Below are 24,249 nucleotides of genomic sequence, written 5' to 3'. Positions count from 1 at the left end.
AAAATCAGAAATGAAACAAAGAAACAGCTCAACTCCCAGTTCCCCCAATAATGATAAAAATAATATATAAAAATCAAGAAAACTCGAAATAGCAAGCAGCATAAAAACAAGGTGCAAACAGCCAATAGCAGAGAAGGATAATGTTCTCGTCTCTTTGCCCACTCAAGGTTTTAATATCTCTCAGGATAACAGTTTTGTTAGGAAACATGATTTGGGCTGACACTTCATATCACTCTGTCCACAAAATTTTTCTCAGAGTCAACTTTATACTTCAGTAAAATTTAAGATTTTTAGAGCTTCAAGTGAAAAACAACAATAATTGCAACAATTAGGAAATAGAATAACATAATAAAGGTCTTTTAACAAATAGGACAACAGAGAACATGTACTAACTCGTTCTAAAGGCAAGAAAAAAGCAGATGCACTTGATAACTTGCTCCCAGCGTTCAAGGCAACAGCTCTTCCTTGCCAATCAATTACAGGCGAGCCACTTGAACCACCTTTAGTCCCCGAAGCAGCCTGGAAGAAAAGAACACAGAAGTTGAACAACAAAAGTAGTCATTGGAAGTAGCAGAGAAAAACATACCAAGCTACTACTATAAGAACAAGAATCAGAAGTTAAACCTCAGAATTGGAGAACATAAAAGAGTATCAAGTTAAAACAAAAAATTACTTTGACTCATTCACGACATTTCTTAGCACTTATGGAAGAACCATATTGATAAAAACAGTCCTATTTACTAAACCAAGAGCAAGGACACAAACTTGGAAGTCATAAGCTAATTGAGGGAGCAGCACAATAAAACACAGCAGAGCAGTAATAGCTCCCATTAGCATATATTCATCTTCTCCGTCTTTTACCAGCAGATGCATGCCAAAAGGGCTCAAAGAGTTAAAATTATCTCTGGTAGTGCTCTTTCTTGAAAATTAAAAAACAAAGTGACCATCTCCCTTTTTGTTTCAAAACACATACTCCCTCCTCCATTTTGAATTTTATTTAAAGTTTTGGTACACTGATTAAAAACCATTTAATAGCAATAATTATAAGAGTTATTTGACTATATTACCCTTATATCTCCTCAAAATGAGAAATAACTGTCGAAAGACTTTTTTAGAAAAATGTATAGACCTATTAATTGGAGCAAGCGTAGATTGGGAAAAAAATAATTGACGACACTTATTATGGACCAAATTTGTTTGGCTAAAACGACATTTAAAAAGGATCAGAGGTAGTATTATCTACTAAATTCATATCTAGTCAAAATCCACCAGTGCTACTGCCAAATAACAAAAGCGTAACATCATTATGCTTACTTGCATGTAGAACGTGTTGAAGTCATTGTAGCCATCTCTGCACCAAAACTGGAGATGTTATCAAAATGCATACATAGTGGCCCCAAAAACTAGCAAAATTATTCTCCAATAGAGAAGAACTGCAGAACTTCATTTAGGAAAAAAAAAGGTTCTCCATAATTACAGGGAAACCAGGTACATCTAGTGTATGCAGAGGACAAGTTAGTAGTTCAGTTGGTTAATTTCAACGGGACTTCTCCATCCAAACGCCTCAGCCTACTCATTGTACTGGAAAAACTTTAAAGTCCTTGGCATGCACTAGCAAAGAATTTTTTCGATAAGATAAGATTATTAATGAGAAATAGCACCAAGTAGATGCATATACGAACAACAAAAACTCAGCCCCTTTATAATCTCATGCAGCTGAAAAAATCTAAAAGACCATCTGTGTCATAAATTTAGCAATTTACATTAAAAGGCCAACAGATACAAACATTTATACTTAAGCTTATGGACAGGTTCTGCTTTTTGTTAGAAACATCTTTGGTTCCTCTCCAACCAAATCACCTAAAATACACAGAGTGGGATGGGTAGACAATAATTTCTTCATCTCTTTGTCCAGCTTATCCATTCCAACACCACCAACAGCTCCTTCACTGACTTGACATCACCCAGTTCTTTCGAACTATGTACAAGAACATCACTCAGATCTACCTAGTCAACCGGCAGTTTAGCAAAAGATGATTCACCTATTCTGTTTCTCTCTAGCACATAAAGCATATGCTGAAGCTCATTTCTTGTAAATTTGACTAGGTAAGACAAGCACCATGAGATTCAATCCTACAGACAATCTATTTACACTCCTCCAGAACAAGCTACTTACGCGAAGCATTACTCTTCCAAATCGACTTCCATGGATGTAGTACCAGAAGAGAGACAGTGGTAGGCACACTTGACCAAAAATACCCCGTTATTTAGATGCTTCCATTTTAAAAAATCCACTAAACTGATATGAGGCAGCATTAAATCTATGGGACAGATTTAGAACCAAAAATATTTCAGGGATGGAAAGACTAAAGTTAACAGAAGTCTACAGCTGATGGGTAGCACATCGCAAAGTCCATTCAGATGCAGAAGATCCTATATTGCTATTGAGACACACCACAAAGCACATAAAGCAGGTTTTATACATTCTTTTGGTTCCACAATTACAAAGCAAAGGCATTTCAAAAGACTGTTAAACACTGGTAATATTCTTGCAGGCTCCACTATCATTTAGTCAAATACATTCAACAACTAAGATCAATGAAAGAGTATTCCATCATATTCTACTTATCCCCAATTAAAAAAAAAACCATTCTAGCATCACAACTTACTCGAGAGTCATGAAAGAATATTTTGAGTGATAGGTTACATACTTTTTATACTGCGGAGCATCTCTATCTAATCGAGCAAGGGTACCGGCCAAAATAGACACCTGAATAATTCAGAATAAAGTCAAAAAGAATAAGGATCTAGAAATTCTAAAGCAAATATCACTAGAAAATTTGAAGAGGACGCAAGGGAAGGGTTGATAGAACATAAAAATAAAAGTCATGTAAAACAACTAATTTGAGACAGCAACTTCACTAGACAAGTTGTAGGCTAAGACATTATTTCAGCCCCATGAATATATCAGATATGATTAGAAGCAAAAATAACAGTAATTCATCAGTAACATAACAATAGAAAAAGATACCTCAATAATATTCACATGGTAATTCAAACAATAACAATAACAATAGCAAGGGATACTTCAGTTATATTCACATGGCAATTCAAAGACTTATTAAATGCAATTCCACTGATTGACTTTAAGAAGCAAATAATTCAAATTGAACATTCCCAATGCACGCAGAACCACCTTATGCTCACAAAAAGGGTGGAAAGGCCTTGAAGCAACCACTGACCAAGTAAATACAAAGAGCACCTCTTTTAATAATTGGAAAAATTCATCTATTCTCTTTCAAGGTGTTTGTGAGGCAACAGAATTCTTAACCCTTAAGAACACAACTCTTCAAATGATTATGTGAGGCCTCAAAACCACTCTAGAAGAATAGAAAGCAAAGGATCTAAAACCCTAACTTTGTATTCAAGAAGTATCCCATGCATGTTCACCTCTACTCACGTGCAGGATGGGGATATTCAGTCATGGTTAGTTGAGACCAACAGTCGTGAAAGTTAGGGGAATATTTCATCTTGTCTTCAGTGATTTGATCACGATGACACAAGATCTCTTTTATCATCTAGAATTAAATGCATTAACGCATTATGCGCTACATCAATAAAATAGACATGTTGCGTGCAGCATAGTGAATGAATTGCATGCCCTAGCATTCTCCTTATAGCTCTGGGAACAGACGCCGATAAATTGGATACTAACAAAAATAAAACTGAAGCAGCTCTCAATGCAACTTCTTTAGTTCAATCAACAAAAACTATCTACTTGAAAAGTAAAGACTATTCACTTGAAGCCTACCCATGCCTGTAAACATGGAAACCAATTTGTATGCCCAATAACGCCTGACCATAGTTTTATTTTTCGAGTTGGGATTGGACAATCCCAACAACCATATTCCTTTTGACTCAATGACAAGCACCAAAAAGCAATTTAAAGAAAAGTCAAAAAGAAAATTGCCAGCAAGATATTTAATGTCAACGAATAACAAGAATTCCGAGTTTCCACAACAAATAAGTTAAAAAGGTGAACAACATACAACTTTTTTGATAAGTTAACAACATAAAACTTGAGTCAAAGAATGACTAGGCACACAAACATTAGAAACATTTTATGGCAGAATATACATTAAGAGGTTAAAGTAACCACAACTAGAATTGTTTTGAATTATATCAGGCCTCCACTTACTTGACATTTATGATGTATATATATGTATGTGTATGTGTGCATGTTGGACAGCTGTGATGCCCTTATCCAACAGAAAGTTTTGAGTGATATCGTGCCTCCGCTAAAAGTTTACTTGACATTTATGTATACATATATGAGTGCGCATGCAAGGAAACCCATTTACAAACTCTTGGAATTGCTATAAAGATTTGATTTGCTATCCTTTTGAATTAAAGGAAACAATTAGCATGAACTGACAGAAGATGATCAACTAAATAGGATATTAAGTAAAGATGTCCAATCCAAGACCATACCTTCTCGCCGCTGTCATTACCAACAACCCTGATTTCTACACCTACAGCGGCAGCATCAGGAGCAAGAGGAATCTCTTCATAGCTCAAGAATTGTATTGCACCAGGGTCGTAGCGAAAGAAGCCAAAATCATGAACCTAGAAAATGAACATCAATAGCTGTTTGTGATCAAACAATTAAATGAAGAATATGACGTTCAAACATTCTTTGGAAACTATCATCATCCTTATATAAACCTGCAAAGAGCAACATGCTGAAGCAAAAAGAAAAATATCATTTCAAGCAAACATGGAATTCTTGGGCATATGCATCATAGGAAGTTATCCAACTGGTTTTTTCAGTTTCACATGTCGCTGGAAGGCTTTCCATCAGTAGCAAGATAATCATATTAGATATCACAAGCCAGGGTAAAACCCTACTGTACATGGACTCTCACCTTACCTAGTTTGACACATACCAAGGCATAATATCGTACACAATCTATATACAATAACAACAACAACAACAAAAAAAAAAAAAAAAAAAAAAAAAAAAAGTAATCCCACAAGTGGGGTCTGGGGAGGGTAATGTGTACGCAGACCTTAGCCCTACCTTGTGAAGGTAGAGAGATTGCTTCCGATAGACCCTCGTCTCAAAGAACGGTGAAAAGGAAGGAACCGAAAATAACAAGAAAAACAAAGAAACGAGTAATAACAAAGATCTAGAAATAAGAAATACAAAAATAGTACTAATACTACTGGTAAGAATGATACAACGTGTAATAACAAAGATCTAGGAACAAGAAAATATAAGAATATTACTAATACTACTAGTAAGGCTAGGAGAAACTTTCGACAACCTATCAACCTTCAACCCTAATTCTCGACCTACACACCTTCCTATCAGTGGCGTACGCATTTATTTTTGCAAGCGGTGTCACATTTAAATAGATGAACACATAAACAAATCGTTAGAAGAAGATCGTATAAATAAAAAGTAATTTAAATGCCTTATTGTAATTATCATTAACTTTCAAAAAGAAAAAAGGGGGAAAATATTTCAATTTCAAAAAAAAGAAAAAGAAAGCAATAAATAAATACATAAATAAATAAAGCTAAACCTTCGCCACAAGCAGGTAAAGATGGCAGTACTAGCAAGATTGATATATTGAGTATTTTGCTAGAAGGAAAAAAATAAATCCCAATTCCACGGCTGGGAGAATCGATATTGTCACCTCTCTGATAAATTGTAGCGTCTTTCCCGCTGCACCAGAGTAATGTCTTCAACAAGTGGTGTCATACATTTAGTTTTATACTGTTTTTATTGTTCACATCATTTTTATACATATAATTTGTTGAATTTTAAGCGGTGTCACATGACACCGCTTCACCCTATATAAATCTGCCCCTGCTTCCTATCGAGGGTCATGTCCTCGGTAAGCTGAAACAATGTCATGTTCTGCCTAATCACCTCTCCCCAGTACTTCTTTGGCCTACCTCTACCCTTCCTCAGACCCATCAACCCCTCACACCTCCTAATCGGGACATTTATGTATCTCCACATCACATGCCCGAATCATCTCACCCTCGATTCCCGCAATTTGTCTTCCACAGGGGGTCACTCCCACCTTGTCTCTAATAACTTCATTCTTACTCTTATCTTTACTGGTATGCCCACACATTCATCTCAACATCCTCATCTCTGCTACTTTCATCTTCTGGAAATGGGACTTCTTGACTAGCCAACACTCAACATCATACAACATAGTCGGTCTAACTACCACTCTGTAGAACTTGCCCTTAAGTCTTGGTGGCACATTCTTATCACACAAAACACCATATGTGAACCTCCATTTCATTCACCCCGCTCCAATACGATGTGTAACATCCCCGTCAATCTCCCCGTTGAACAAACCCAAGATATTTGAAGCTATCTCTCTTGGGGATGACTTGTGTGTCAAGCTTCACGTCCACTTCTGCTTCATGTGTCCCATCACTGAACTTGCAGTCCAAATATTTTGTTTTCTTTCTACTCACTTGAAACCTTTAGACTCCAGGGTCTGTCTCCAAACCTCCAGCCTAGCGTTAACCCCGCAGCGCATCTCATCAATCAGCATTATGTCATCTGCAAATAACATATACCATGGCACCTCCCCTTGGATGTGTCGTGTCAGCACATCCATCGCTAGAGCAAATAAAAATAAGCTAAGAGCTGATCTCTGATGTAACCCATCACTGGAAAAATGTTCTGAGTCTCCTCCCACAGTCCTCGCACGAGTTTTAGCACCCTAGTGTACGCTACTAGAATATCGCTAACCTCCAAACTTCTCCATAGAACCTCCATCGAGACTATGTCGTAGGCTTTATCTAGGTCAATGAACACCATATGCAAGTCATTTTTCCTCTCCCTATACTACTCAACCAATCTCCTTACAAGATGAATGGCTTCTGTAGTCGACCGCCCCGGCATGAATCCGAACTGGTTCTCAGAAATAGTCACACTTCTCCATACCCTCTTCTCCACCACCCTATCCCAAACTTTCATAGTGTGACTCAGCAGCTTGATACCCCTATAGTTGTTGCAATTCTGGACATCACCTTTATCCTTGTACAACGGAACCAACAAACTCCACCTTCATTCATAGGGCATCTTCTTCGTCCTAAAAATGACATCAAACAATCCAATAAACCACTCCAAGCCTGCCCGGCCCGCATCCTTCAAAATTTCCACCGAGATCTCGTCTGGCCAGTTGCTTTACCCCTGCTCATCTTCCGCATCACCCCTTCAACCTCCTCAACCTTAATAAGCCTACAAAATCGAAAATCTCACTGGCTCTTTGAGTTCTCCAACTCACCAAGTACGATGTTCATGTCTCATCCTCGTTCAAGAGTTTATGGAAGTATGTCTGCTACCTACGCCTAATACACGCCTCTTCCACCAATACCTTGCCTTCTTCGTCTTTGATGCACCTCCCTTGATCAGGGTCCCGAGCCTTCCTCTCACTAACCTGGGCTAACCTGTACAGTCTCTTGTCACTGTCTTCGCCCCCAAGTTCCTCATACAAGCATCCAAACGCTGCAGTCTTAGTCGATGTGATCGCTAATTTCGCCTTTCTTAGCCTTCTTATAACACTCCCTATTCGTCCTTTTCTTTTCCTCGACCGCGCTCTCTACTAGCTTCAAATATGCTGCTTTCTTGGCTTTCACTTTTCCTGGGACCTCTTCATTCTATCACCAGTCCCTTTTGTGGCCTCCTGAGTATCCATTTGTGCCCCCTAACACCTCTCTAGCAACTTTCCTAATGCAGTTCGTTGTCGTGGTCCACATACTACTCGCGTCCCCACAACTCCTCCAGCCCCCCATAGCCACCAATTTCTTCCCAACTCATGAGCTTTGTCTTTAGTCAAAACTTTCCACTTGATCTTAGGTTAACCGTATACCGCTCTCATCTCCTTCTCTCTCAATCTCCAAGTCCATTACTAAGAGCCTATGTTGTGTCGATAGACACTCAGTCGGGATAACCTTGCAAACAATGCACATGCTTTTATCACACTTCCTACGGAAAAGGTAATCAATCTGAGTCTTGGCCACCGTACTCCGGAAAGTGACTTAAGTGTTCCTCCCTCTTCTGATAACACGTGTTAGCCATCACAAATTGAAAGCTTTAGCAAAGTCCAACAACGAAGTTCCTTCCTCGTTCCTACCTCCAAAACCGAACCCGCCACACACATCGTCATAGCCCCTAGCAGTCTTCCCAATATGTCCATTAAAATCACCTCCTATGAATAGCTTCTCGGTAAGCGAAACACCTCGCACCACCTCGTCCAAATTCTCCCATAAGTGCCTTTTGACCTCCTCATCCAAGCCCGCTTGAGAGGCGTATGCACTAATCACGTTTGAAGTGAACCACCAACCACTCGCTTAATAGTGATTAGCCTATCGTTCGCTCTCCTAACATACATCACTAGCTCATTGAGATCCCTATCAACTAAAATGCCTCCCATGTACTTGCCCCTAGCATCTCCTGAATACCACAATTTAAGCTCGTTAACTTCCTGCGCCTTAGTACCCACCCATCTAGTCTCCTGGACACACGTTATATTGATCTTCCTCTTCTGGACAATCTTCCCTAACTCTTTAGACTTACCTATCAATGTCCCTATATTCTAGGACCTAATTCTCAGCCTAGCGGTTCCCTTGCCGCCCCCCGTCTTACCCAAGGACATGACCTCACTCTACCATCACCCACCCCAGCCACAATAATCTACATATTCATCTAAATTGAGGAAACAACAACGAGGTAAAAAAGTCATTATTCACTTGATATTTGTCAGTTCCACAAAACTTAACTCATAAATTTACTTAAAAGATAACACAAAAGAAAAGACATTACAAAAAGAGAGCGGAAGAGACAATGAGAGAGAGAGAGAGAGACTTGAAGATGATGTTGAGTCCTACTCCGACAATGAAGGGGATGGGTGGTCTTCTTATATGGGCTTGGGCAATCCTCACCTCTTGAGCTAGCTTTTGGGGTTGAGTTAGGCCCAAAATCCATTTCACATGGTATCTAAGCAGAACCCATCCCAATCTTCCGATGTTGCGCCCCCATAATTGTCCACGCTCCAAACGTCCAGTCCTGGGCGTGGAAGGGGGTGTTGCGTCCCATATCAACAATAAAGGGGATGGGTGGACTCCTTATATAAACTTGGGCAATTCTCACCTCTTGAGCTAACTTTTGGGGTTGAGTTAAGGCCAAGGTACATTTAATAGATGAAATGTGTAAGTTTTATGATATATGTTCCTTCCCGAACATTTGTCTCCTTAATATTTGACTCAGATAACCCATCAACTTAAAGAAGCCACTTGACACAACGATCTAAGACATCTCTACAACTCTAACCCTCATTTACAAGAATCTTTCTAACATGAGAAGCATAGATTACGAGTCATGATTCTTCATGTATACATAACCTACTAACATCAATCTTTTTTAAATAACCGTGGTATCTGGGCCAGTTTGTGCAAATCTCAACTAATTCCACGGGGGTACCTGCTACCTTCCACCAGCACAACACCGAGTGACCCTGTTTACCAAGGCTTTGACAGATGTGAAGAAATTACGCGATATTTTTGATTCTGCTAGGATTTGAACCTGAGACCTCATGGTTCTCAACCCACTTCACTGACCACTAGGACACAACCTTGGGTGCAACCTACTAACATCAATATACTTTTCAAAACCCCTTATGCGCCAATCATAAGAAGCAACATGTGTTTTTCTCTTTGCATTTAACTTATATTTTAAGTTCTTTCAAGACATAATTTCCATCTTCACAACACTACACCAAGTTGAGCCACTTTTCTTTTCGAAAATCAAAATAATATCTATTTATGTGTGTAGTGCTCATGTTACAATAAATGAGCGTGGAATTCAGTCCTTCAAATTCCTGTAAAAGATCCAACGCATCTATGGCATTTATGTTACACCAAAAATATAAGCTTGTTATCATTTTAACTTTACAAAGATAATAAGCACTTATCCCCAAACATCTGTGGTTCCTCTCTTTCCAAGTTGTCCAAATATAAATAGTTGAATGTTTTTCCGCAGGGTCTTTGCCACTTTTTCATGTTCTGTTCACTTCAGCTCGCCACTGCATCTTTCATGTTCGATGTGAATCGAGGGTTATCGCTTCATAAGTAAAGCCATGTGCTTCATAAATGTGTGCGCGTTAAATAACGACGCACCAAGTGACCCAAAGAAAGTGGCCAGCTCTTTGAATCTCAACTTTGACGAGATGGATTATTATTGGCATTATTGTATATTAATAATGACATTAGTTATATTAGTTACTATTTGATCATAATAGTACTTAATTCATTTTTTTTTTGGGGGTAACTAAATTCATATATGTTTGGTATGTTAAATGTAGTGAATTGCTATGTTACTCGGACTCTCCAAAAGTGATCCCATACCCGTGTCGGATCCTCCAAAAATATACTAAATTTGGAGGATCCGACACGCACCCAACAATATTTTTGAAGAGTCCGAGTAACATAGGTGAATTGTACATTTCTCTTCAAAGAAGAATGTGTTTCACATCTCTTTTTTTTCCCTTCAAGCCCCATGGACCTCATTGCTTTTTTGCACTTTTCACTTAAAAAACCAATGTCATCCGTCCTTGATACTAACTAGACTGAGAAACTTACACTAGATTTGCCATATGAATCTGCAATGTAGTACTAGGCGCCGGATAGACCTTTTGTTTTAATATATATTGCATAGTTGCATACTCTTCTTCGAAGATTTCCATGCATGAGGCAGGTATCGTTGAGTGCTATCCAAACTAATCCAGCCATTTTTGTTGGCACAAAGGTTTTCCATAGCAGCTTCCATGACCACTGGGGATCTCCCTCTTGTGCTGCTTCCATTTATAGCTCGGTTTTACTTCAAAACCTCCATCCTTCTTAGCCATCCATTGCAGAGGTTGTGACTTTCTCCACTAACGCTGTACCTTCCAGTCTAGAAATAAGCGGACTCACACTCGCTGATTTCCAGTCCTGCAGGTTCCTTCTGAAGTGGAGTTTCTAGATACTTCCACTGAAGCAGTCTGCTATGATGTAGCCTTTTTTGTGAGAAAACCTGTCAAGATCTGATAAAGCTCCTTAAAAGGTCAGTTTTCAAGACACCACATCCTTGTTCTCCTCCATTCCCCACCCAAATTCTTACCATCACTTCAAATTCATTCCATCATTTCCTTATCTGTTTCCAGACTACCACCCATAAGATGTTGTGACCTCGGTGCACCATTAACTATCCATTTTTTACTTGATTATATCTTTCCACAATTCCTCTTTTTCAGTATCAATTCTCATAACCATTTTCTCTTGTTATACGTTCTTAAGTTCTCTACTCGCATTTGATAATTTAATCACATTTATCTTTATCCATCAGCATTGACTTCCCAAAGAAAATTGCATCTGTTTGTCCAATTGCTTCCAAAAAATTCACTGGAACAGGGATTAGGGGCATCATGTATGTGGGGATTCAACCTCACACACTATATATGAGTGACAACCTTCCTCGGAAAGAGAGATATGCCTGGTCGGAGTAGACCAAGTTAAGTTTTACATTGAACAACCTGATCAGAAAAAAGTTGTACATTGAACTAGAAATCCATTCCACAAAAAGAAAAATATAAATGCAGAACCTACATTTAAGTGCCAACAACACCCTGAAAGTCAAACAAATTCCTTAGTGTCATCGAACTGGAAAACACCTCAGATATTTCTCTCGCACAATAATGTGTTTTGTTCAGCAAACTGGAACTTCTAAGTTCAAGTGTTCAACAGACTATGGAATCCATGATAGAGGATTAGTCAACTAATCGATCAACTATATCTCAATCACAAACAAGATGAATCCTCTACATTCATTCTGCTCTATTCACCAAATTATTACTCCCTCCATTCCACTATATAAAATTATTACTACTATTTGGGGAGCCGAATAGCTTTTTCTTTGACCAAAACTTTTTCATTTTCTTTTAATATTTTTAATTATAAAAAATTGTAGTTTATAGTACTTTTTATCTAGTTTCTAGTTATGCAAATTTTAACTTATTTTTATTACGAAATTGATGTCCGAATTGAGACCAAAATAGAAGGTTTGACCCTCATACTACGAATCCCTTTAATCTTTTTTAGAAGGCCCACATGTCCCTATACTATCATAGAAGTCTCTAACCATACTCCTCGCAAACACTTTATTTTGGGGTAAAACCATACTCCTAGCAACACTCGGATCTAATACAAATGTAACAGCAACAAATAAGCTTAAACACAAGTAATAGATGTTATGTATATACAGAGGACTAGTGGACTAATAAAATGATGAATTGTTCATAGTCACACAAGACCCAAAAGGATGAGCAGATAATCCAGAGCTATTCATGCACAGCTAAGGCTGAAGTTAGCTTGAAAGGAAACTTCTCTAAGTAAAATGATAGATTTACCATACAACAAGCATTTGTTACATAGATAGCTACACAGGAAGCAAAGATTTTCTTAACCGATATTAAGAGTTAAAACCAAATGCACAAAGCAACAAAGAAAAAAAGCACAGAGGCCTGCTGGGGACTTAAGAGCAAAGCCGCAAAAAAGCGCGGGAATTAATAAAGAAAGCCTCAAATGTGGTGGAAAAAAAACTAGTATATATAAAATTCAAGAATAATTAATATAAACATAAATAACAATTATATGGATGAAGGAACTTAAAAGTATATACAATTAAGTGCAATATTTATTATTTAGTGTCGCCTCTTTATGACAATGCCCATAAGTGATAGGTGTATGTCTTAGCGCCTTGGTGATTGTACTGAAGCTGGTTAAGTGAGAAGCCCTCAGCTTGTTTTGCACCTAGCTTTAGGGCTTAAGTAACGCTCCTTAAAACGAGCCTTTTAACAAAAATGCTTCTTTGGAGAATTCATCAAATATCAAAAGTATACTCCGTTCATTGAGAAACAGTTCTATCTAATTGAGCATTGAAAAGGCATGTTAGTGCTCCTCTAATCGGTACAATCTATAAACATATATATGACAATGACACTTTCGTATTCACTAAAATCAAAAGATTCAAAACACATAAACTCACAGTCTACAACAGCCAATTTCAAGGCCTCAGGCAGACTCAACTAAGATGGAATTGTAGGGGATTACCCTGATCTTTCTCCCCCCTTGTGAACCTCCAGAGCTCACATCCATAAAAGATATACACAACCACTCCCGAGTCGCATCCTATACAATAGATCCTACACAATCAACTGTAACTTTGCTAATACATCGAACAAGTCAAACCTACCATCTTTAAGGCCAATTATAATTTCTAAGTATATCACTGGGCTCTTTTACGGTTATAACCCTTCAGTCAAGCTAAAAAGCCTACTCGTAATTCGACCTGTTCACAAAATTAATAAAATATGTCTAACATTGCTACTGATTCTAGTTTCAAGATTAAGTAATCCATTTGGCAGATCGACACAGCTCCATGGAACAGCCACAACCTTGAGAAGCTAAAAGTCCATAATTGATATCTATGAAATGCCACGTCATATCATAATAGCCTTAGTTCCAATAAGGTTCACTTTCGGTATGAGGCACTGAGAATGTGTCTAAGATTTCTCAATAGTGTACCCACGGCTTAGATTTCCCAAAAAATTTCCGTTTACCCCCTTTCATTAAGCACCTCTTCCTAGCTGTATCCCGTGAGTCAAATCTAATGTTCAGATAATACAGGTGGAGAACGAACTGTGCAACCAAAATAAATGCATAAACAGAATCCAACAGTCACATGACAGAGGATGTCTAAGTGAACTCACAGGGTCCCTGTATATGGGGTAAACTGGTATTTCTTCACGGTTCACAAACATAGCTTCTGCCATCACAGGTCCTACAAACAAATGAACAGTCATACATCCATCAAAATACAATAGTAAGAATTCCAAATTTCTCTCTTGGTTATCTAAACTCAAACTATATGATAAACAGAATGGTGTTTTTTCTTTTTGTTTTCTTTTTTTCATGGCGGTGGTGTCATGCCAGCTTGTGCGCACCTCGTTCCGCCGATTACCTGCTACCTCCCACCAGCATAGGTACCAGGTAACTCTGCCCCCCAAAACTTAGGCAGATGGGAAGAAATCATGTAGTGTCTTTTGCTTCCACTGAGAATGATGAGTTGTGTTAAGATGTACTCATTACCCTACTTTCTTAGTACCCATTTAGCACGTACAGTATCTGTATATACTGAAATTATTATTTGCAAATACTAGTTCAGACAAGATGTTTTGGATTTCAAGTGAAACATTGCTTGAACTTCGAGTGGAATACTGAAAGAGTTTTAAGTTTTATGCACATCAAATCACTTAAAGGTAATTCCCGGTAATCACTTAAAGGTAATTGCAAGTATCTCTATTTAATAAGCATGGATGGATAACCTAAAGTAAATGGTGAGTAACTTGTTGTAATATGCTAAATTAGACTGATGGTGTAAAATACTTTTGTATATAGCTTAAATCCATTGAAATTGTTGTTTGAAGTGCATTTCAAGTTCAAATCTTCAACTTTTATGAATTTTTTTTTCCAAGGGAAATTTCATGTCCAAACATAATTTCAACTTTCACAAACTTTAAGTGGAATATTGAAAAAGTTTTAGGTTTTATTACTGACATGTAAATGTACATCATCAGATCACTTAAAAAGTAATTGCAGATAACTCTATCTAATAAGCATTAATGGATAACCTAGAATAAACAGTAACTACCCAGCTATAACAGGTTAAATTATAATGACTGATGGTGTAAATGTTTTTATAGCTAGTGCATATAACTTAAATACATATTGAAATAGTTGTTTGAAGTGTATTTCAAGTGAAGTTTTTCAAATCTTCAATTTTCATGAATTTTCTTTTTAAGTGAATTTCATGTCCAAACATAATTTTAACTTTCACAAACTTTGAGTGGAATATTGAAAGAGTTTAAGGTCTATACAATAACGGTCTAAAAAATATTTACACCCGTCAAATCACTTAAAATATAGTTGCAGGCAACTCTATTTAATAATTATTGATGGAGACCCAAGGGTATGGCCTAGGGGTCAATGAAGTGGGTTGAGAACCATGAAATTCAAATTCAAATCTCAGTGGAGGCAAAAATACTAGGTAATTTCTTCCTATCTATCCAAGCCTTCGTGGACAGAGTTACCTGGTACTTCTTGCTGGTGGGAGGTAGCAGGTATCATGTTGAATTAGTCGAGATACACGCAAGCTGGTCCAGACACCATTATAAAAATAAAAATAAAAATCATTGACGGATAACCTAGAATAAGTAACCACCTATAACAGGTTAAATTACACTGATGGTGTAAAAAAACATTTACCGGCAGTGCATAATTCACATTGAAATAGTTGTTTGAAGTGTATTTCAGTTGAAGTTTTTCAAACTTTCAGTCACCAATTTTCAACTTTTATGAATATTTTGCTATGTAAAGATCATCTCTGAACATAATTTCAACTGGATTTAAGTTATATAAAGTGATAGTGTAATGAATTTTTTACACTATCAGTATAATTTAACAAGTTATTATAGGTTAATTATCATTTATATCAGATTACCGCTCAACGTTATTAAGTAGAATTTCCTGCAGTAAGTGACCTGACTGCGTAAATATATAATTTAAACGCATTTCAGCTTCCACATACTTTTTTCCACTTATACTCAAAATTTGTCCAAACGCATGCTTAATAGTCACTATCAACAGATTAAGAAACAATTTGAGATAAAAATAAGGATATCTTAATCACCAGGTTTAACAACATGACGATTCGTGAGTATAATTCCGCGACGCTTATCAACAACGAAGCCCGTAGCGGAACTGACACCGGCAGATTCGGTATCGAAAGCTCGGCAAGCGGTGGTTCTGAGCACGACGACGGCAGGAACTACTTTGCCAAGCGCCTTTCGCCAATCTTCTGCCGTAGCGAGGCTGTTCTCCTTGAACGGAGGAGGATCAATGTCCATACACAAATCCTCCATTATACTAGACTATATTCTGGTCTTAATTCTCCCTCCGATCACAAACTTTCCGGCTAAAAAGAACGGAGAGTGATTATTCCGGCGACAGCGGACTGGGAGAGAGAAATGCGAGAAAATTGGCGGCGTCTGCGAAGTTGAGTTGGCGTTGACACTCTGTTGAGGGGCCCTTCACTCGTGTGGAAAAAGAGCTAAACTTTTGACGACAGTGGGAAGACTTTTATTTGCACAATTAGCTCATATAAAACTCTAATTACACGTAATTGAAACAAAGCTTACCTATGATTAACTTAAACTAATAAAACAAGGGAGTATAACTATTGATTAGTTACTTGCCCCAAAGCTTGGGTCTATTGTTAAAACATAATGCGTGATGTGTGGGTTAAGGTTAAGGACACGTCACAAGATTCGACTCATATATGGAGAGTCGGATTCAGAATTTAAACTTTATGGATTTAATCTTTATAATTTTTAGTATTGAACCCATTATTTTTTAAAAGTTATGGGTTTATATCTACTGTCTGTTGTAATTTTAGTGAATTTTTACTCATAAAATTCTACTCTGTACTAAAAGTACTGGGTTCAGAAATTCGGTGACAGTGATCTACGTCCGCCCTGCATATATGTGATTTGACTATGGAAATGGATGCACATCAAGGGGTTTAATTCAATCATATTTGTATTATTTTAATTATCTGTAAATAATTTTAGTGATACTATCATTAGAAAACTCACTTTAGTATTTTTTGGAAAATTGTGAATTTTAAGCATTAGAGGAAAACGATAAAAACTGAAGAATATGCAACAACAAAAAAATAGCAAAAGAGAGGATTTGATTATTAAAGATGATTTTTTGAAGTTAAATGAGTATAAATAATGACATTTAAGCAATAAATATTGAAAATTTTATTTTGGAGCAATAATTTCGATCAAGAAATACATGACTCAATTAGAACAAAGTAACATGTTTCTAGTAAAATTGTGGGGCTTGAGAATAATTTTCAACAGTTTCAAACGATTTATCATTAGAATTTTTAATGCAAAATTATGACATTTTAATTAAAATCGCACAGTATAGAATTTTATGTCCCGTTACAACGGACTCAACCACTCAAGTTACCTATTGCGACCGGTATGATCCATGTCACAACGGAAAGGTATCTAAAGCTCGGTGGCAGTCTATAAAACCGCGAAGGGCCAAATATACCTCTATATTTTCGAAAATGATCTAAAAATACTCATCGTTATACTATTGGGTTATCTATATCCCTACGGTCATACTTTGGGTTCAAATATACCCCTCATTTAAACGGAGGGATATGTGTCATCGTCATGTTAGTCAATTATAAATATCTCCTAATTAATTAAAAAGACTCGTTACTCATACCCGAAAAATAATTAATTTTTTTTTGTAAAAACTGGATCCTAGTCACGTGTCCCTCCTTTTTCTTCTCTTTTCTCTTCCAGAATATTGTTCTCTCTTCTTCTTTTTTTCTTTTTTTTTTTCGTAGTCATGCTGGATCCTAGTTTATTTTAATTGGTTCATAAATCGTAATAGAGTAATTTCTTTGTTGAAAATATCAAGCATCGTGTTTGTTTATTTATTTGTGATTTAATTATTCAAATACTTGCGTCTGATTTATATGTTTATACTTATTACTTTTGTTATACAATTTTTAGTCATGAGAAAAAAAATTAATATAACACGTTATATTAAATTTCGAAGAGATTCATATTCGTATATAATGATGGCAACAAGTACTTGATCTCCATGCATATTATGATTTATTATATATTTGAGAGGAGTATAGTATTTAAAAAGTAATTATATTCGAAAGAAGCAATTAAATAATTTACATACATAGTATGATTTATTATATTTTCTTGACGGGTATTGTTTATAAATTATAGTATGAATTAAGTAAATTCGAAACAAGTTATTAATTTAATTATGCTTTATAGAAGGAATCTTATCTTTAAAAAAAAATAACAAGTGAAGTCAAATTTAATGTCATATTAACTTTATTTTTCATCATACAATTTTTCATTCATTTGATTCTCTCGCATAATAATCAAGACTATATAAATTGCATCTCAGATGAATCAATCTTATAGGACCTATACTTAAACTATAACATAATTTGACAGAAAACGAGTTTAACTGATCTTACATATTTCGGTTTATCAGCATTTTATGTTTTGAATCCTTTCGGAGAAAAATAGAGAGATGGACTCATTATCAACTAGTTTCCAAATGTGCTTTGTTAACCCTTGAATATTTCTCATATATTAGAAAACTATTGATTATTAATCTCTAGTTTTAAAAAAAATATAGAGTCTCAACATTTATAACTAAATTTCAAATTCTAATAAAGTAAACTAGATAAATTCTTAGTTAAGATTATTGAGCAAAATTAGTAGAAGCGCATGTGCTGATAAATGATTACAGCACATCTGAATTGTTTAATCCAAGTAAACAAATAACTATCTATAGTATTTTCTTTTCTTAGTACGATTTCATTATATTTTTTTTCTTTTGTGTACAGCCAAGACTCGCGTCTATTTTTCTAAAATTAAATAATTACCTAAAATCGAAATGCCATGCTACATGACAATATGATTATTGTTGGCATGGTTTTGTCCGTTTGGATTTAAGTTTGCGAACTTCTTTTTTTTCTTTTTTATTCAGAAATAGTTGTATGGCAATGTGGATCCACGTCAACACATTTGTCAGAAAATTCATTTGAATCGATCTGTTATAGAATAAGAGAATATCCAATAAGAATAAAATGTCACCCTTGGCTTGAATAATAAAATAGTGGTGTTCGACTAAAGGTTCTGCTTTTGCCTTCAATGACAATTTTGTCGCAGGTTAATTTTTAGAATATGATTTACATACACCATACTCGAGAGATTTAATTCTTAAGATCCAATTGTCTTTTTTTGGTAGAAGTTACATGACAAATAAGGGCAATAAATCAAGGAAACTATTAGAGAAAATATAAATAGCACAAATATCCAATCAATTTTCATGCGTGTTATGATTAAACATTCAAAATTTGTAATTGTATGAGAAATGTGTTACTCTCTTTTCTTTTTTTTTTTGAATTATACTAGCGATTGAGGTATTTTAATAGATGTTGATTTATCCTTTTAATTTGAAAAAAGATCAAATAAATTATACTTAAAATTAATTTTTTGAGTTGTAAATTTTCTTTCTTTAACTTTTTTTTTTTTTGAGATAGGAGCAGAGTAATAAATAGTGATGAAAGAAAAGGAAAACTGGAGGGCAATGAGTGAGAATTGCAGGGACGAGTGTATAAATCCTTCTTATACCAAAGTTGTTTTCTATGTGAAAACAAATTTAAGAAATCAAAATTCATATTGGATAAATGAAATCATCTAACATCCATTGGAAAAAACAGGAGGAAAGTTCTCAGTTGCACAAGAGTCTTGTTTGGAATTTGATGCAAACGAAGCAGCAATTATCATACGGCTCACCAATTATTAGATACGTCTGCGAGTATCTGATTAACATATTTCAGACAAACATCACCTTATTAAACTCGTCTACTTCAACTCCAAAATGTTAGCCGATGAAATGAAGGCGTGCGGACAGGTGGAATCGGACCTTCCCACAGCTGATTTATTTGATCTCAGTATTGTTTAGCTGTAAAACAGTAGTACAATTGAATTTGTAACGTGGTTTTACATATACGTGAATTAATTTGATCCAAAAATATAAAATAAACAAGAACAAAAGTAAGATTATAAAATAAATTTAAAAACACAAGTCTGGATATGAACTTAATCTCTTCAGTAACAGAAGTGAGAACAATATTCAAGAAAAAAGATAAAGAATAGTATTGTAAGATGATAGCTGATTTAAGCTTTTGTGTACAAAATATTTCGTGTTTACAATGGATGCTAATTGTCGTATTTATAGCTTTCTTGACTACTTTACCAAAATATGGGTAATGTCACGCACCAATAAGGCCATAACACGTGTCATTAGTATAAAATAACTATCTAAAATTACACACATACCCTCGTCTTCTTCAACCCCATCTCTTTCCCCTCCATCTCGTCCTCCATGGACCAACAGAAAAATCAGCACACACAATTCAACCCAAAATTTAGGAGCCCAAGTGATTTAATCCGAGAAAGAAATAAAAGGCATCAAAAGCTAATAAGCCATGGATCACTAAATTGCATACCAGCAAATAAATTGGTGATTTGATTTTCAATTTTAACAATCTCTTCCTCCTAATATCCCTCGATATCTTCTTGCTCCTTTCATCTAAATATCTAAAATTTTAATTTTCACTTTTCCATACTTGTGCATCCCTCTTCCTAGATTTTAGATACTATACAAAAAGAAATCACAGGAAACGAAGATAGCAACACCGACATTGATGGATTTGCAGGAGAATATCACAAGTAATGGAAGAAAAAAGATAAAAGTGACAACTGGGTTGTTGATGTTCTTGATCAATTTGGTAAAATGTATGACATTAGTTCTATATTTACTTTAACTGTTAGATAGTAACTAATAGGTTAATAAACTCAAATTTGACGAAGTAATTGTAGATGGTTCGTAGAAAGGCCAGAATCGATATTAGAAATGGAAAATAAATGTGGTGAAGATAGGGAGAGATGGAGGAAAAAATAAGATTCTTGAACATGGTATGGAGGGAGAATTTGGCTGGCGAAACAAACGAAGAGAGAGACAGAGATGGGCGGGGAAGACGAGGGATTTGCTGACACGTGGCATAAATAAGTATTTAGATAATATTTTTATCTGATAGACGCGCTTCTGTCCTGTGTTTTACACATGTTGAGTCCTAGTCAAAAATGTGTGTATTAGACACACTTTTAAAAGGTTAAGTGTGTAATATTATTTTTGCTCACATAAAATGTGTAACATGGATTTGGCCCATATTTCAAGTGTCAACTTATGTATTTTGCATGCATATATATATATATATATATATATATATATATATATATATATATATATATATTCACTAAAATATAATAAATATTAAATTTGAACGCATAATTTTAAAAATATAATAAGTTCAATACTAAAACTTTAAAAATTTAACTCATCAATTTGAAATCTTGAATCTGCCTTTTATTGCAAATCACTTATAAACAATCTAGGCTTATCCTCTCTTGTTCAAAGTGGGATTGCCCAATCCAAATTCGTAGCACCTCGCTGCCATCTTGCTACCGGACTCTACTACTCTCTCATGACTAGGGGTGTTCGTCGGTACGATATGGTGTTTAAATATTTCGGTTTGATACTTTCGGTATTCGATTTCTTAAAATGTTATATCAATACCGTAACTAATTAAATTCGGTATGGTTCGGTTTTTCTCCTTTCAGTTTCGGTTTTTCGGTTCGGTAATTTCTGTTTATTCGGTTTGAATACTAACTAGTGCATGGAGCCATAGACTATAATATTCTTAATTAAAATACTCAAAAGTGTATAAAACTAAAAACGCTTGTTGACAAAGTTTTGTCCAAAACCAGCAAATATCAACATAGAGAGAGAAAACTCATATACATAAAGAAATGTCTTATTATTTGCTTAGAGTTAATTGATAAACTTAGAGAATAAAGAAAAGTAAAAGTTTAGATTTTTTTTTATATTTATGATATAATTAATAATATGTGTATTGTGTAATATAATATATATTTCGGTACGATATCGGTATTTCGGTATTTCCAATTATTTTTAAACCTTAAATCAAATACTAAAATATCGAATACCAAATATCAAAATTTTCGGTTTCGGTACGGTAATTCGGTATTTACCAAATTATGCACGACCCTACTCATGACCCCGCTAACTTCGAATTTTTTTTTTAAAAAAAAACATGTCATGAAATGAAGGGTATGGACCACTTGATAGTTTTCCATGCCTTCCTTTTCTGTTGTTTTATCGGAAAAAGGGCCATATATTCTAGTGAACTATGCGAATTAGGACAGATATGCCCGTCGGTAATAGTTTGGCACATATATGCCCAATCCGTCCAATACTTGCTCATTCATGCCCTTAGTTTAACAGAACCACTATTTTGTCTTTCTTAAATAATTAATAACCGGACCCAACTTATATATGCTGACCCGACTCGTTAGGACCCGACCCACCCTTATTTCAAAGATATTTTTTAATATATTATTTTTGTTTGATTGAGAAATTGTGTGATAATCATATTTATTTATTTGAGTAATTTGATAATCGATTTTTTTTGTTATATATAATTTCGGGAAGTAATCCTACTAAAAGTAGTAATTGATATTTATTTATTATTTTAATAATATAATATTCGAATTAGTTTGTGCTTTCTTCAATCATTTTACCATCTATTTTTATTTTTCTCACAATTTATTTATATTTTTCACCAATACAAATACAAATAACTCCATGTTCACTATTACTTAACCTGATGGATCCGTTTTTTTTGTTTAGATAAGTGATCTTTATATGATTGATTATTAGTTTATTAGATTATTTTCTGCATTACAAATTTGTTATGAAATAAGTAATAAATTGTTAAAATAATGGTGCTTCTTTTCCATTTTTATTAATTAATTATTTCATAACAAGCACCACTGTTAATTCTTTTTTATTTTTATTAATTAATTATTTTATAACAAGCACCACTGAGAAAAATAAAAATAGATGGTAAAATGATTGAAGAAAGCACAAACTAATTCGAATATTATATTATTAAAATAATAAATAAATATCAATTACTACTTTTTAGTAGGATTACTTCCCGAAATTATATATAACAAAAAAAATCGATTATCAAATTACTCAAATAAATAAATATGATTATCACACAATTTCTCAATCAAACAAAAATAATATATCAAAAAATATCTTTGAAATAAGGGTGGGCCGGGTCCTAACGGATTAGGTAAGTAGATTTTGGTTGGGTCCGGTTATTAATTATTTAAGAAAGATAAAATAATGGTTCGGTTAAACTAAGGGCATGAATAAGCAAGTATTGGACGGATTGGGCATATCTGTACCAAATTGTTTCAGTTTGTTTATATCTATTTATGGATATGTTATTATGTTTCTCTTATTGTTAAGTTGTTCATTGTTATATTTCACCTAGTCGACATTAGCTTGTTGAGTGTCATGTTGCGCCCTTATTTTGGGTCATGACAAAGCCTAATATTCTCCGGCCTCGGATACCCCTTGACCACATCCCCTACCCTAGATATATATTAGCTTTAATATTAATAATTACTTCTTTGGTATTGTTTTTTAATATATGTATATTGTACTATTCTTATACATAGCAGACCATAACACTAGGCAATATCATAATTTTTAATACACAGATAAGCATAACTAATCCCAGCATAAGAAATAATGCACCAAACCAAACAATTGATAAGAAATAATCCCAGCATAACTAATCACGACATTACTAGTTTCAGTATTACTAATATACTCTATTCAGTATTATTCTTATACACCCTACCAAACAACCCCTTAGGGGTCGTTTGGTTGCCGGATAGAGTTGTGAAGGTATTATTTATACATGTTTTAGTTATGCAGGTATTAGTTATGTATGTAATTAGTTATGCAGGAATAAGTAATGTAGGAATTAGTTATGCATGTATAAGTTATGCAAGGTTGAGTTATGTTGGGATTAGTTATGCATGGATTAATTATGCGATAGTTATATAAGGATTAGTAATATAAATGTAATGTGAGTGTTATTTGTTATTAGCTTACTTTATTTTATTAAAATTGTTAGTATAGTTTAAATATATATTTTTAAACAAAAAAAAAATAAAAGTTTGAATAAAGGGTATTCTTATCATTTTGTGTTTTAATACAACTATTACTAATACATGTCTAAGTTATTCCACCTTCTACCTTGCATAAATAATACATAGATTCTCTCATAACTTATACATATATTAGTTATGCGGAAAAGAAAAATATGAACCAGACATTATATTAGCAATGCTACATTTTATGTGGAAAAGAGAAAAAAACAACCAAACATTATATAATTTATGCTAGCTTCTATGTGAAGATTCTTTTTTCCCCTTCTTTTAACCAATTAATGTATAAAGTTATTTTAGTTTTAATACATGGATAACTCCTTTCTAACCGGCTACCAAACGACCCCTTACTGTTTAGACAACTCTAAATCCATAA

The 24,249-nt window shown here is 34.9% G+C and overlaps 1 protein-coding gene across 7 annotated transcripts in view; it reads right to left on the bottom strand.

Moving 5' to 3' along the window:
- The window catches only part of LOC107790119 (protease Do-like 7), a 42,954-nt gene extending 26,693 nt beyond the window's left edge, over nucleotides 1-16,261 (bottom strand). For 4 of the 7 annotated variants that reach the window (XM_075229768.1, XM_075229769.1, XM_075229771.1 and 1 more), the window contains exons 1-6: nucleotides 15,821-16,261; nucleotides 13,842-13,912; nucleotides 4,492-4,626; nucleotides 2,712-2,770; nucleotides 1,315-1,351; nucleotides 394-519 (exon numbers count right to left, since the gene is read on the bottom strand). In XM_075229768.1, the coding sequence (XP_075085869.1) occupies nucleotides 394-519; nucleotides 1,315-1,351; nucleotides 2,712-2,770; nucleotides 4,492-4,626; nucleotides 13,842-13,912; nucleotides 15,821-16,052 (660 nt within the window). In that variant the 5' untranslated portion in view covers nucleotides 16,053-16,261. Of the gene's footprint in view, nucleotides 1-393; nucleotides 520-1,314; nucleotides 1,363-2,711; nucleotides 2,771-4,491; nucleotides 4,627-13,841; nucleotides 13,913-15,820 lie in introns of those variants that run through there. The other 3 variants (XM_075229766.1, XM_075229767.1, XM_075229772.1) reach the window with 2 other exon arrangements.
- Between the last annotated feature and the right edge of the window lie 7,988 nt (nucleotides 16,262-24,249).

The sequence above is a fragment of the Nicotiana tabacum genome, chromosome 14, assembly GCF_000715075.1.
Source record: "Nicotiana tabacum cultivar K326 chromosome 14, ASM71507v2, whole genome shotgun sequence".
Classification (NCBI taxonomy): Eukaryota; Viridiplantae; Streptophyta; class Magnoliopsida; order Solanales; family Solanaceae; genus Nicotiana; species Nicotiana tabacum.
Note: the sequence above shows the minus strand (reverse complement) of the source record. Positions and strands in the feature narration are given on the sequence as shown.